The 15,569-nt window shown below is 40.4% G+C and overlaps 1 protein-coding gene across 1 annotated transcript in view; it reads right to left on the bottom strand.

Moving 5' to 3' along the window:
* The window catches only part of LOC137645408 (RAB11-binding protein RELCH homolog), a 103,635-nt gene that overhangs the window by 43,574 nt on the left and 44,492 nt on the right, over window positions 1-15,569 (bottom strand). Inside the window, 2 exon segments of the mRNA XM_068378212.1 lie at window positions 13,413-13,573; window positions 13,576-13,592. Of these exon segments, the coding sequence (XP_068234313.1) occupies window positions 13,413-13,573; window positions 13,576-13,592 (178 nt within the window).

Raw genomic sequence — 15,569 nt, 5'->3', positions numbered from 1 at the left:
AAACGTGTAGTTGTAGTGGTAATTATGACAGGTTTAGAGGTTTCGTACATGAAAACGTAATAAATTTGGGATAGCCAGCATTCAACTAATTAATATCAACTTAAACATTTTGTAATACAACCAAAATAAAATTTACTGTGCCTAACAAAAATCACACTAACTAGAAATTGGTGCAAAGAGTTTGTAAAATCCTCAATTTCTCTTTTTCCCTAAACTGCTTTACTAATTTAAGGGTGCATCTTACCACTTGTAGCGTTTTATGACACAGGAGATATGCTATTTCTTAAGAAATTTATTTTCTTGTATATAAATGAATTAATTAACTTGGTAAGTTCGGACAATATTTTCTTCTATTGCAAATATAAAGTACTATACCTATCTTAAATAAAAAATACATTAATAAAAGTTTTATTTTCTGACGATTTCATGCTATCATAATTCTTGTGATGTCATATTTGTGGCGAAGCTACGGTAAACTAACGGGCAAATAGAGTGATTTCCTTTAAATAGGCTACCCCTTAATATTAGCATTCCCATAATCAAAATATTGAGTAAGAATACAAAGTATTTTATAGGTGTGTAACGGTTGTTAGAGTACTACTTAGCGCAAATTTGACTCTACAACTAGGACAAAATCTCATATTCTATTCAAGTTTCCTTTTCTTTGTTTCATCTAAAATAGCAATGTAGATCAATATTTATTTAAGGAAAATACACTAATGGGAAAATATTTTTTCTAAATTATGTATTTTCTTTTTTATTATGAATGAAATACTTTTGCTCGGTAAGTTACCATTTTTTTCTTGTAAGAAAAACAAAGAATGGTTATACATGTTTTGCAAGTCATTCCTAGTCAAGTTCATATCACAGCGTACATGCCTGGTGACATAATATTTCGGGTGGAAGGCGTGTGCCAATCAAGTGATTTCCTCTCGATTTGTTAACGAGTAATCTTATTATTTCCATCAAAAAACCATCGAGTAACGATTCCAAATATTTCAGTGATCTTTATTAGTTGTTATGAGTAGCCTACAGTAATGTTTACCATAAATTTAAGGTACTGTATGTCTGGAAACGTCATATTTCTAGCAGAAAGCGAGTGGTAAATGGATTGATTTCCTTTTGATACTTTATCAATTAATATTACTAGTCTCATTATGGGAATATCGATTAAAATACCAAGTATTTCTAATAATATCTAAAGAAGAAATCCGAGAGAGAGAGAGAGAGAGAGAGAGAGAGAGAGAGAGAGAGAGAGAGAGAGAGAGAGAGAGAGAGAGAGTCAAGGTCCTTAACTTCTTCTATTCTAGCAGTATAGGACCTTTGTACACTCTCTATTTGTGCAATATCCTTTTGGTAGTGTGGGTACCATATCACATTGCAGTACTCGAGTGTACTATGTACATAAGTTTTGTAAAGCATAATCATGTGTTCAGCTTTTCTTGTTTTAAAGTGTCTGAATAACATTCCCATTCTTGCTTTACATTTAGCCAACAGTGTTGCTATTTGGTCGTTGCATAACATATTCCTATTTAACATTACACCAAGGTCTTTAATTGCTTCCTTGTTTGCGATTGTCTCGTTATTAGGTCCCTTGTATGTATATGCCATTCCTTCTCTGTTTCCAGAGAGAGAGTGAGTGTTACAAGGATTTTGGAGGCCTCACAAAGGCTTTTTAGTCTATCAGTGGAGACTCTACATGATCCTTGGTAGAGCAATTTAGTTTAAGCATTTAGAGAGTTCTTATTATCTTCTCTAACTTATTCTTGAACTCGTTTACCGTGTTACTGTTTATTACATCCGCTGGAAATCTATTCCAAGTATTCACGATTTTATATGTAAAGAAATTGCCACATTGAGTGGTGTTGTATCTTTTCAATTCCAGTTTGTATCCATTACCTCTGGACTGATTTGTGCTAAACATGAATAGATTGTTGTAATCTACATTTGTTATTCCTACAAGGATATTGAATGCCTCTATTAACTGTCTACTTAGTCATCAAGTTTGTAGATCAAATAAGTTCAAACGTTCCATCCTCTGTCTATACCCAAATTGCCTTAGTGTTGGAACTAGTTTGGTGACTATCTTATATTGTTTCCAGTCTATGTATATCCTTCTGAATACTTGCCGCACAGAATGGGACTCCGTATTCTAGGGGTGCCTTACTAGTGATGTGAACAGCTGGGGGGGGAGAGAGAGAGAGAGAGAGAGAGAGAGAGAGAGAGAGAGAGAGAGAGAGAGAGAGAGAGAGAGAGAGAGAGAGAGAGAGAGACGAACTAATAATAAAGGCTATAAGCAAACTGTATGGAAGCTGTGATATCCTATAACATGATGGTGCTGATGTGATATTCTTTAAAACCAATAAAAGATATTCCAAATAAGTTAAGAAATCATATTAACGATACTTTTTGTTATTCATACGTCCACATAATCGCAATATGGTATCGGGACCTTGAGTTTAGCTGATGCCTAACAAAAGTAAAACAAAAGTAATTGTTGATTATTGAAATCTCTCCGAAATTTAAAAATTTATAATTCATAATCAAATACAATATTGTTTAATGAAATGTGAAGACAAAAATGAACTAAAAATTATATACAGTACTGCAAGAAACTTTACAAAATGAACTACACTTACACACAGACAAAAAAAAAAGAAAGAGAACATTTTCATATAACTCATAATAATGGCTATAAATGAACTGTATAAAAACTATAATACCATGTAACATATTGGTGCTGATGAAATATTCATCATGAAGATATTTCGAATAAGTTAAGAAATCATATAAAAGATAAGCCTTGTTATTTGCATGTGCACAATCTCACAATGCGGTAGCGCAGGGTTGTTTTGATTTAAGTAAAATTATTTAAAACAAGTGATTTAAATCAATTTCAATCAGAGTAAAACATCATGATTTAAATCAAAATGAAATATGTCAGAAATTACCTCGGAAAAAAGAAAACTTCCAAAATTGATTGTAATTCATAAGTATTGCAACAAATGAACAAAATCCTAGTTAAAAGGTGTTCTTAATAATTGAAGTTGCTGTTGCAATTATACAAATTATAAAGGCCTTGATTTTTCTTAACAGCAGTGATAGGAACTAAAAATTTAGTTTCTAGAACAGTATGCACAAGAAGTCCTTAATATGTTTTATTTCTTACAGTGTACTGTATGTTAATATAAAACTGCTATATATTTGTATTGTTGTTTGATTGCAATTTCACTTATATTTGTGTATGTATAGTATTAGTTACTATAACTTATCCACTCCGATTAAGTCATTAGTCTGAATTTTGGTTTCTAAGAGAAAAACTCATCTCGAGTAATGTATATTAAACTATGGTTTCATTCAAAATTGATAAGTTTAATACCAGAAAATCCCTCATAAGACGAACAAACAATCACCAGCAGGAAAGAAAATATTCAAATAAAAAAAAAATCTATATAAATCAAAGAAATCTTTTAGAAAAAAATCATAGTTTTTTTTTTCAACCCTGTGGTAGCATGACCTTGAGATCAGCTGATAACAATCAATGGTAAACAAAAGAAATTAAGTCATTCTTGATTGTTAAAATGATTACAAAATTGAAAAATAGAATACAAAAATGCTTCAATGAAACATATGATATCCTATGAAACAAGGAAATGAAATAATGATATACAGTAAGAAAATATTGATAAAATATGACTTGGATGATTATCAAATCATGACGTACCATAGTAAATCTACAGATACTTAACTTTTCAAGTTTGACATACGTCCAGATCAACTCTAGGTTGTTTTGTTGACGACTACCTGTACCTGATTATGAAAATCATTCCACAACTTTGCCATAGCTGTAATATAACTTCTAGGATATTATGTAGCATTGAGCCTTATGATGTAGTAGACATGACTATTAGAATTAACTGCATACCTAGTATTACAAACTGGATGGTACTGTCCTGGAAGACCTGACTGCCAAGGATGGTCATAATCATGGAAAAACTTATGCAATATGCATCCTGTCCAACAAATTAAGGTGAGAGTCAGCAGCTGAAGACCAGATAGGAGACATGAAATGAAACTAAGATTCCAAAGTTACGTGCAGAAATAAACAGCATTTTGGATGGCATAAGGTTTATTCTCACTTTTGGCCAAGTCCGCGAAGATCAATCAATCGTCTAGATAGAGCAAAAAATTAATGCTGTTGATGTGTGCCCATGCTGATACAATACCAGTGTAAAGACCCTAGTGAAGACTTGCGGTGCTGTCGAGAGACAGAAACAAGGGGCTTTGAACTGGTACACTCTGCTTGCCATAACAAAACAGAGGTACTTCCTAGAGGTAGGATGAACTGGAATCTGGAAATACAAATCCTTGAGGTCGATCGTCATCATAAAGTCTATAAGCCTGATTGCATGCCTGACTGTGACTGCAGTCTCTATCTTGAACGCTGTTTGTAAAATAAACTCATTCAGTGAATGAAGAACGTCGGCAGGCCACTGTTCTGCTCCCTGATACCACCACTTCCTCCATCTGGGTTGCAGGCATCCTCTCACAAATGGCATCATAGGAGGAATGGTCCCCGCTCAGTGAATAGCTGCATATTTGTCGGAGATTTATAAAAATATTGGTTAAGAGCTGGAATGCTCAAAAGAGCTGAGGACCTTAAGATAAGGCAAGTGTCCACACTTGAAAGAGCATGGTTGTGTAAATGGACACTCCTGAGATGCCTTCATGTGTGTGTGCTTGCTGGGAGGAAGCCCACACTCAGAAGAGGTGAGGTGAGGGCGAGCAGGAATACCTGCTCGCATGTTAGGTGACATATTGCTTGACAACTCCAGGGTCTGCCGTAGAAGCATACATCTTAGACGGAGGGTGTTTCGGAGATGTGATGCTCGTCTTAAGTATGTCTCCTTTGACGAGCTCAAGAGACTGAGTGAAGGTAACCTGCTTTAAAGGCATATGCCTGAGAAAGAGACTCTCTTTCCTCTCTGCTCTTATAGGGGAAGAGTTGGTGATGTCTCTAGCAGGAGCAGGAACACTTTTGTATGCAGCCTCCACTAACCGTTCCTTGGAAGGAAGATCTTACAGAACCATGGAGGGCAAAAAACCATGCAGGACATCATCAACCTGAAAAAGGGACTCTTCCCAAGGGGAGGGAACTCTTGGTTTGTTAAGGGGAAACGGGAAGGTCTTCCTGCTCTCAACTTTGTCCTAATATTAAAGGGCCACCACTCTTACCCAAACAGCTTCTAGAGGAAACTGACGGCGAAGGGTTAGAGGACGACCCCAAAAGAGAAGAATCCCTTCTTCTATATTACTGTACACCAACTGAAAGGGTGACCATTCCTGACACACATTGTAAGGAGAAGCCTAACTGCATGAGTGTCCTCTGTGCAGAGCAGAAAAGGTGAGGATCCATCTTTTTTGCAGTCATGAAGGTGCCACATTTACAATCCGACACTCCCGGGTACATCAGCATCTCCACTAAAGACACGCACAATCGCTAACACACTAGAAAGAGAAAATAAAAATGTTTGTCTGCAAAAACTACAGCCTGCAGGAACAACTGTGCTCACTGATTTATCCACATGTTAATGAAACCAAGGTGTCTGATGGAAGCAACATGCTAAAATTTGAATTTAGTGAATGAACATAGTTGAGGTAATATCCAAAATGGAAAATCCTCTAGCAATTATATGAAAAGATGTGATAACTTACATCATGTTGCTATACTGCAAGACGGCCCAACTTTGACTGAATATATCAACTGACATGCTCAAACAAAACAATATGCAAGGTTGTAATAGTGTTATTGTCTATCAATCTCACTATCAACATTTAGTTTAACCAGACCACCAAGATATGACAACCAGCTCTTACATGGCGGTCTTCAAGTTATCTTTACAAGTAAAATTAAGTTGTTCCGTATCTGGAATACAAACCTACACTATTTATAGGGGTATTACTTTCGGCAAAGCTGAAAGAAGGAGCCCTTAAAATTTTAGCGAGGGTTAAATACCCATCCTGCTAGTTAGCAGGGGGCAGGGGGGTTAGCTAGCTACCCCTCTCACTCACACACCTGCGACTGTGCTTCACTTTGCTTTTGGCTCGGAGGAAGAGTGGTTGTTACCCCTCTTTCTCCTTGCCTATTTTGGACTGCCATTAATCTTCGCCTTTTTAACTTATGTTTTTCTTTTATATATATGAAAACATTCTTAATGATTTTCTATACAGTGTACGTCGCTGTGTGAGAGCATAGTACGGCAGGTTCTCAAGAATGGAGAACCTTCCCTTCCGACCTTTCTCCTTTGGACATTGGTCATCCCATCGGCGGATGGCCTTCCGAGTTCTTGGGCGCTGCCGCATGGGAATCGGCGGATGGCCTTCCGTATTCTCGGACGCCGCCACAGGGGAATCGTCCTCGCTTAGATACTCCTCCGTTCAGCTGTTATCGTCGCCTTCCTCTCTACATGTTTTTAGAAGGAATCTGATAGGGGAAGGGAGTGTGGCCCTTTCAGAGCTTGACTTAGGTCTTTCTCTTTCTCCAGGTCGCCGCCGCTCACTCTGCGGGTGTAACACCTTTCCTGTTCGTGGGTTAGGTTGCACTTCCGAATGGTTTTCTTCATTTATTAAGTAAAATTATAACTGTTGTAATTTAACTTTTCAAGGCACCGCTACAGCAGATTTAATGATTTGCAATACTTGTTTTGTTACAGTTTTTTATGCTGCCGCTCTCCTTCTCCCTTCAATGTCAGCCGGGGACGGGAGTGCGCAGTCCTTAATTAATGTCTATTCTCTCGGTAGATACCTTTCCCGTCCACAGACTAGGTGCTCCTCCCGAGGGAGTTTTTTGTTACATAATTTATTTTATTTTTCCTCAGTTAGCGTTGCCGTTCTTCGTTCAGCTAAGATAGTCGACGTAGAAGACCAGTGCCTTTTGTTCCTGTGGAATCTGCTGTCACTACGCCATCACTTTCATGTTCCCCTGTGCCTGTGGCACCTCTTGATCGACGCGCTAATCTCGAGGAACTAGCTCTGGATACATTTTCTCATGTAGCACTCAATGCAAACCTTCAACTTCAACAAGGCTTGTTGATGGGAAGCAAAGAGTGCTGACCGGAGGTCCGCTTTCAGGGGTTAGACTGCTTTCCCTTCAGAGGGAGAGTTTTCCTCTCCAGGTGTTGGGCTGTTTCTCCCTTCCGAGGGAGAACCTTCCATCATCATCTCTGTTGTCTCTTCTGCAGGTAATCATTTCTCTCGTTCGCAAGAGAGACCACCCATAGAGACACCTCTTCGGAGATCTTCCTGCTGAACAGTCTTCCCTGCGCGAGTTCGCTGAGCTCATGATCCTCCTCGTCGCCTTGGACACGCTCTTTCGCCTTCGGAGGATCCTTCAAGGACCCTGTAATATCGTCAGCCTGACGAGTCTCATCAGTCTCGCTGTTCTCCCGCTGGTTACCGACTATAGCCTGTCTCACCGGAATCTTCTCTCACTCACCGTTTGCCAGATTTGCAGCGTTCGCTAGTCCAACTCTCATCTCCAACCTCTCACCATCGAACTGCTGCTCGTGGCTTACCGTCATCGATTGCTAGCTAGCTGATCAACAATCATCAGCTTCCTAATCGACAATCATCAGCTTGCCGATCAACAGTCATCAGCTTGCCGATCGTCGATCTCCAGCTAGCCAACCTTCAGCTCGCCGATCTCCGATTGCTAGCTTGTCTTTCTCCAATCATCGACCTCCAGTCTTGCCCATTTCCGATCACCAATCATCAGTTTGCCGATCGTCAGCTCATCTTTCACCAGTTTGCTGATCACTGATTGCTAGCTTGCCTTTCTTCGGTTGTCAACCTCCAGTCTTGCCAATCACCAATCTCTAACTCGCCGACCGCCAATCGTTAGCTTGCCGATCACCAGCCGGCCAATTGCCGATTGCTAGCTTGCAGATGGTCGATTTCTAACTCGCCGATGGCTGATTTCTGGCTCACCGATCGCCGATTTCCAGCTCGCCAGCCTACAGATTGCCGATTGTCAGCTCGCCGATTGCTAGCTTGCTGATCACCAATTCTCCGATCGCCGATCCATACTGTTATTCCTCAGCTAATACGATTGATCGATAGCCAGCTCTTCGAGCGTCGTCTCAGGTCACCGATTGCCGATCTCCATTTCGCCAATCACAAATAAGCAGATTGCCGATTGCCAGCTCGCCAACCTGCCGCTCTCCATTCACCGACTCGCCAAACTGCCAATCTCCGATCACCAGCTTGCAGATCCCTGATTGCTAGCTCGCCGATCGCCAACCCACCGATCGTTGATCCATTCTGTTGTTCATCAGAGCTTACCTGATTGCTAGCTCCTTAATTGTCAGCCTAACTTGCTAGCTCGCCAATTGAAAACTCAACAATCACTGATCACAATCTTAGTGATCGCCAATCGCCAACAGACATCTTGCTGATTGCCCTTTGCCTATGACCTTGATCTCTCGGTCTCCTCGTCCACCAACCTTGAGGCAGTCGTCAGACTAGCTCTGCTCGTTAACGAACTCCAGTTCATGACTCTCCAGCTAGTTGCAGCTACTCGTTTACTCACCCTTCGTTGAACCATCCGCATGCAGCCGTTCACCAATCCGCAGTGGTTAGCCGTTCTTGGTCTTCTCTAGCGGCTCACTGTTGACCATTGGCTCTTCGATCTCCAACTCGCCGATCGCCTAGTCAACCCGCTGCTTGCCAACTGACCAGGCTGCTTTCGACTGCTCGTCAGTCCCCCTCCGTTCGTCATTCACCACCGGTTAGCCGTTCGCCGCTCGCCAACGGTTAGCCGTTTGCTGCTCACCAACAGTTAGCCATTCGCCACTCACCAACGGTTAGCCGCTCGCCGCTCACCAACTGTTAGCCGTTTGCTACTCGCCTATAGTTCACTGTTCATTCTGGGCTCACAAATTACTGATTCGTCAATCTCGGACAGCTTACCATTCACTGGCAGTTCGCTGTTTTGCCACTTGGCAGCCTTCAACTGCTCGCTACTAGCTGTTCACCATTGTGCCGATCCCCTAAACAATTGGCAGGCAAACAGAAGTCCCCATCAGCAGCTAGTTGAGAGGTGACTACTCACGAGCACTCTCTGGCTGCACAGCGGCAGGAAAAAAACCAGCTCTTGATCATCGTCAACATTTGCTAGAACGGCACCGTTCAAAGAAACAGCATCACCCCCGTCAGGGCGCCCAAGGAAAGGTCAAGTGTTGCATTACCCACTTCTCACCCTCCTGCTTCTCACTCATCAGTTCAGACTGAGTCTTTCGCAGGGAAGAGTCTTTATCCAACTCTTTTCGGCTTTCGCTAACCAAGGAAGTCCCGCGAGATCGTAGAGTAGTCTCGAAACCTGTGGAGGATTCCATACTTTCACCTACGGGTGACCAACAGAAGGTTATAACACCTATACCTTCTTCCCTCCAAAGAAGGAGTCTAAGGACTCTAAAACTCTACCTAAGTCCTCATTGAGGATTACAAGGCCAGCAGAGGGGGTCAAGCACTCCACACCAAGCCTCTTCGAGAACGACAAACAGGACTGCAGTAACGGACAAAAAAAAAAGTTTCAGAAAAGCCCTTTCCTGCCAAAGGCAAAAAAGGCTCCAAGTCCTTCCGTAGAGGGAAACATCTTAGAGGAGGCGGCCAGGGCCGCAAATGCTAGGATAGATGATCCCACAGCTCGTCCACCAGTGTGGGGATGCCTGCATAGCTGCTGGAAGAGGTGGATGCAGCTAGGTTATCACATCCTATTCATTTATCTCTCCATGCACTCATCAAGACCACACTGCTAATGAGCTCCTATATAAGGGGATCAGCAAAGGAGCTGGCACTTCGGGACGAAGTCTAGACCATGTTGGAGAAGGTCAGACAACTTTTAAGACCACAGGAAGTATTTGAGATTCATTCCGTACAGCTTTCACAAAACCTTCCCATCAGACAATGTGGAAATGTCTCCTCGTGCACCTATCATCTCTGGCCTGTCTAGTTCTCAACGGCGGCCTGAGGATACAATCTCACAAGTGGCGCGTAAAAGTCCAACTGGAATCAGACCTACAATTCCCTGGACATTCTGATACCCATGGGACAGGAGGAACAGAAGGACCTAGAGTTGTGGGTGGCAGACGAGAATCTGCTAAAGGGCGTCAATCTTCTCGTCCTCCCCCAGGGCTTGTTGCTCTTCACAGATGCACCACAAGATCTCAAACCTATGGTCAGAGTTCAGAAAGTACTAGTACATCAACCTCTCGGAGGTGAGGGCCGCCTTCCTGGCCAGTCAACAATTTCATCAGCTCCTGGCAGGCCACTTAGTGATGGTGATGAGCGACAACACCACAATTGTGGGTTACATCAACAAGCAAGGCGATACTTTTTTTGCAGCCCCGATACCATCTTGCAGCAGAAATACTGAGATGGGCGGAAGTCCATTCAGTAACACTTTCAGCTCACTTCATTCCCGATAAAAAGAATGTGCTCGCGGATAACCTGAGCAGAGCAACTCAGATAGGGGTTCCAAATGATCTTTGGATCATCTAGTAGCCAAAAAAGACTGACTTTGTGGGGTTCTCTGACAGTGGATCTGCTTGCAACGGCCCAGAACTTCAGGCTGCCATTGTATGCTCCCCAGCCCAAGACCCGGAGACTCTCTGGCAAGATGCATTCCAACAACGGTGGGACAACATTTATTCGTTTTCCCCATTCTGTCTGATGAGAGGAGTACAGTACTTAACAAGACCAGAACACCGGTCAATCTCTCAATGACCTTCAAAGCTTCTCTATGACTTCATGCAGAATGGTTCCAAGACCTTCTGCAACTCCTGAAGGAGCTTTCAAGAGAACTTCCTCCATGACACGATCTACTCAGACAACCACACGTCAACATCTACCACAAAGCCATGAGCTTTGATACGACTTTACGCCTGAAGACTATCTAGCCACTCAGAGAGGATTTTTGTAGAGTTGCGAAAAGGATGTCTGGACACCTGCGAAGATCGTCAGCCTTAGTTTACCAGGCAAAGTGGAATGTCTTCTATGGTTGGTGTCGTGAAATAAGTATCTCTCCACTTGATGCCACTATTCCAGCAATAGCAAAGTTCTTTGTATATCTGCGGGAAGGAATACTCTCTCTTGGCTTCGGCAGTAGAAGGCTATCACTCAGCCTTGAGTCCTGCCTTTAAACTAAAAGGGTTAGACATTTCCTCTCCGCTGAAACTTCTCTTGGCAGTGAAAGGACCCCGCTATTCCTTTAGCCTCGCCTTCATCCTGGAGGGAATTAACCTTTCTTCCACGTCGGCATCGCCCATCATACAGATTCGAGCCTACGGACCCTTGGTTGGAAAAGAGACCTCGTTCAAGGATTTCAAGCAGCAGAGGTCTCCTAACCTTGATGACAAGTCTTCCACTTGTGTTGGCTTCGGCCAAGAGAGTTGGTGAACCCCATAGGACACCATTAATGTCTCTCATTCCCAACAATGAATCAAGAATTGGTCGACCTCATTTTCTGGCAACTCAGATCCCAGAATCCGAACCCTTCGGTCTTGGAAGCTTTCGCAGCATGATCAATGATCCAGATCAAAGGTTACTATGCAAATAGAAAGTAGGGGACTTCCTCAAGGAAACTACGAGAGCTCACCCCAAGTGTCATCACTCTTCATCGGCACAGGGGAGATCAAGAGGAGGATCACGAAGAACACATCTCTGCCTGGATTCGCAAGGTCATAGGTCTTGCACGGAATCCAAATCCTCCTCCGACACGTCGACAGGTAAACCATTGTTCCCTTGTGTAACCTAGTATTGTGTCAATACTGTTGGGTCCCCATACCCTGGCAAGGTGGTATTGGGTATGTCTTGGTGACTGCAGACGATTCTTATGACTCAGAAGAGATCTTACCTTGACAGTCCCATTGCTAGTATCTCAACAAACACAGATTAGATAGGCAGCAGACCATGCATAGCATGGTTAGCGAGGTGTTAGGGTTTCCTCTTTTATGTGCTAACACACATAAAGGGGAATTCCCCCAGTAAAGCCAAAACATCAGATTGGCAGGGACATCCACCCTCCCAATGAGTTAGTCATACCTTTATAAATAGCGTAGGTTTATAATCTGGTTACGGAACGAATGACAAATTTGGAATTTGTATCTTTCTTAACAATACAAATCTTTGGCTATTTATAAAAACTTACCCACCAATCCGGTCCCCCATGAAGCCCAACCTCCAAGCAAAGGGAGCACAGTCACAGGTAAGTGAGTGAGATGGGTAGCTAGCTACCACCCTAACCCCCGCTAACTAGTGGGATGGGTAGTTAACCCTCGCTAAAATTTTAATGGCTCGTACTTTCAGCTTCGCCGAAAGTAATACCCATATAAATAGCTAGAGGTTTGTATCATTAAATACAAATTATTTCCAAATTTGTCATATTCATCTTAATAAATCTTACATATTTGATAACTGGGCCACTGAAAATTATGATTCTAGCAAAATTCAATTTTAAAACATATTTCCAGAATTTAATCAATCTCTCTTAGCTAAAGTTTCGAAATTCTTATAAAGATTTTTAACCGTTAATACTGATCTGAACTCTGCAAACAAGCAAGTGATCACGTGGGTTATTGAATATTCATGGGTAAGAAAAAAAAAACTACCACTTCACCAGACAGGATGGAAATTTTATAGGGTAAAAAATCTGGTAAATTCAATGAATTGTAAAGCTGCTTCTTGTTGTAAATAAAGTAACCCAATTAAGAGTTTACCTATTTTAATTTATAATTATCAGTTTCACTGCTATTAAAAATTCTGTATACTACTTAATAAAGAAATTATGATGGGGTTTAAAAATTTTTATTTTTCACTGTCACAGTAAATGGCATTTTGAGTGCTTTATTGTCATCTTTATCTCTCTTTATGCCCATATATTTCCTCATTTACACCAAATTGAAATAAACTATGTAAGAAAAATTATCTGTTGTACTAGACAGGTTTTAGGGCATCAAATTTTGACATCACATTTTCATATAGCATATGTATTTATGTGTATAAAATTTTTAGCTAACTTCCAATCACTATTTAAGATGACTTTTTTAATATAGTGTACTACAATAAATCACAACCAGTACTATACCATGGAAAAAAATTATCTATTAAAATACTGTGCTAATATCTATACTACTTTCATCTACACAAGGATAAATAAATTAGACACAAAAACAGCAGGCAGATCCATCTATAGGGGTAAAGACAACCTTGATTCTGAAAAAAATCACATATTTTGGCGAGATAGTGAGAGGAGACCAACAGGAGTAAAATAATTTAACCCTAAAGCCATAGGTTAAATACCTGAAATACAAATAAGTAACTTTTCTCATCATGTACAGTAAATGAAAAAAACTCACTTCACGTTTAGCAAGAATGACATTAGGAGCAATGTTGTGCAGAGAGGTTGCCACCACATCTAAAAGATCTTTTCCTCCTTGTCCAAGAGTTGCAACTTCTGCTTGCACTCTAGACTTCTTGTGCATAGTATGTGATAATGTAGCCTGTAGCAATTGCTCTCATAGGCCTCTGGTGGTTGCCTGGAAAACAGTAATGAGTTAGACATGCCTCATTTTTCAGCAAGTTTTAATTTTTACAACATTGTGACAATATATGCTAATCCCTCATGTATTGGCAAAGTTTTGAATACAAGTCAGTACTCTTCATACCCGGAATGAACAGGCGTGGGAAATTTAAAAGACCTAATGTGTAATAATTAAATTTGCATTGTTATGCCTACTAAAATTATATATTTTCATGTGTTTTGATTTTAAATACACACTTACTTGAGTGATGACTAAATTAGATTTCTTAGGACTCTATGAATAAGTTGATGTATATATTGTATAGGTTATACACTGATAAGCTCCAATTCTTGGGTAGCCTAACCAAGGCTAGCCTATGTTAATCATCCCTATCCACAATTGACTTTACAAGTGGATTACTTAATTTTATTTCTTTGGGCTCTATGTATAACATCAACTTATTGAATATTGCATAGCTAGACATTGATAAGCCCCAATTCTGGGATAACCCAAGCTTGGACAGCCTAGGTTACTCGCCTCTACCCTCACTTGAGAGAGAGAGAGAGAGAGAGAGAGAGAGAGAGAGAGAGAGAGAGAGAGAGAGAGAGAGAGAGAGAGAGATGTAAATTCTGACAGCTTTTGAATACTACAGAGCAGGAAAAATAAGAGCATTGCCCAACTTACAAAGTGGTGTAAGGTATATGCAGTCTTTCTTCGGTTAAAATATTTCCACAAGCATGTTTTAAACATTTTCACATTAAAAAAAGACCTCAGAAAATGGTATAATCCTTTCCATAAAACTGTTTAATAAGACCAATGGGTTGCAGTTTTATCCAGCCTTGGAGCAAGAGAAATATAAGAGTGAATTCCTAGTTATGATGAGAACAAAGAAATGTACTGTATTAAAACAAATAAGGTGGATAAGGGGCGGAAGCTGCATTGAAGTTACAAAGAATCTATGATTGGTAGCATATTGGCCAAGGAACCTCCCTCCAAAATAACATACTTTTATCATTATTATTATTACTGTATTATTATTATCATTATTATCCTTATTATTAACCCTTTTACCCCCGGGGTATTTGGAAATTTCCAACCCTTAACCCCCAGGGGGTTATTTTTTTCCCAGCACATTTTGCAGTATATTTTTTTAAATTGCTCTAACAGCCTTAATTTTGGTCATAGAGAGGTCAGGTTGGTCTCATTCTCTTGGAAAATGCCTGAATTTTCTCAAAAAAATTATCAAAAAATATGAAAAACAAATTTTTATAGCATTTTTTTGCAAGGACGTACCGGTACGTCCATGGGGGTAAAGGGATGGCTTTTGTGAAACGTACCAGTACGTCCTTTGGGGGTAAAAGGGTTAATAGCTAAGCTTCAAGTCTAGTTGGAAAAGCAGGATACTAAAAGCCCTAGGCTTTGAACAAGAAAAGCACCTCAAAGTGCAAAGGAAATAGAGAAATAACAAATAAACTTTATTTGTGAAGGAAAAAATTTGAAATATATTAAAATCAGTAGCAATGTTAAAATACATCAGTTGTATACTATAGAGATCAAGAAATGACACTTATGTCAGCCTGTTCAACAGGAAAGCACTTGTAACAAGTTTGAACTTCAGAAGTTCCCCCGATTCAACAGCCAGATTAGGAAGATCACTCTCAAATCCAATCACAGCTGGAATAAAACTTCTGGAATACTATGAAGTATCGAACTTTATGATGGCAAAGGCGAAGACTATTAGAATTAACTGCATACCTAGTATTATGTACAGGATGGTACTGCCTGGGAAGACCTGAATGTAAAGGATGGTCAGAATTATGAAAAATCTTAGGCAATATGCACGAAAAAAGAACTAAATAACAGTGCCAGATTAATATCCAGATCAGGAATAAGGAATTTAACAGAACACAAATTTTTGTCCAAAAAATTAAGATAAGCCAGTAACTGAACACCAGACAGGAGAAAAATACTCAAAACATGGTAGAATGAAAG

This window comes from Palaemon carinicauda, chromosome 8, assembly GCF_036898095.1.
Source record: "Palaemon carinicauda isolate YSFRI2023 chromosome 8, ASM3689809v2, whole genome shotgun sequence".
Classification (NCBI taxonomy): Eukaryota; Metazoa; Arthropoda; class Malacostraca; order Decapoda; family Palaemonidae; genus Palaemon; species Palaemon carinicauda.
The sequence above is the reverse complement of the archived record's forward strand: the minus strand, read 5'-3'. Positions and strand labels throughout refer to the sequence as shown.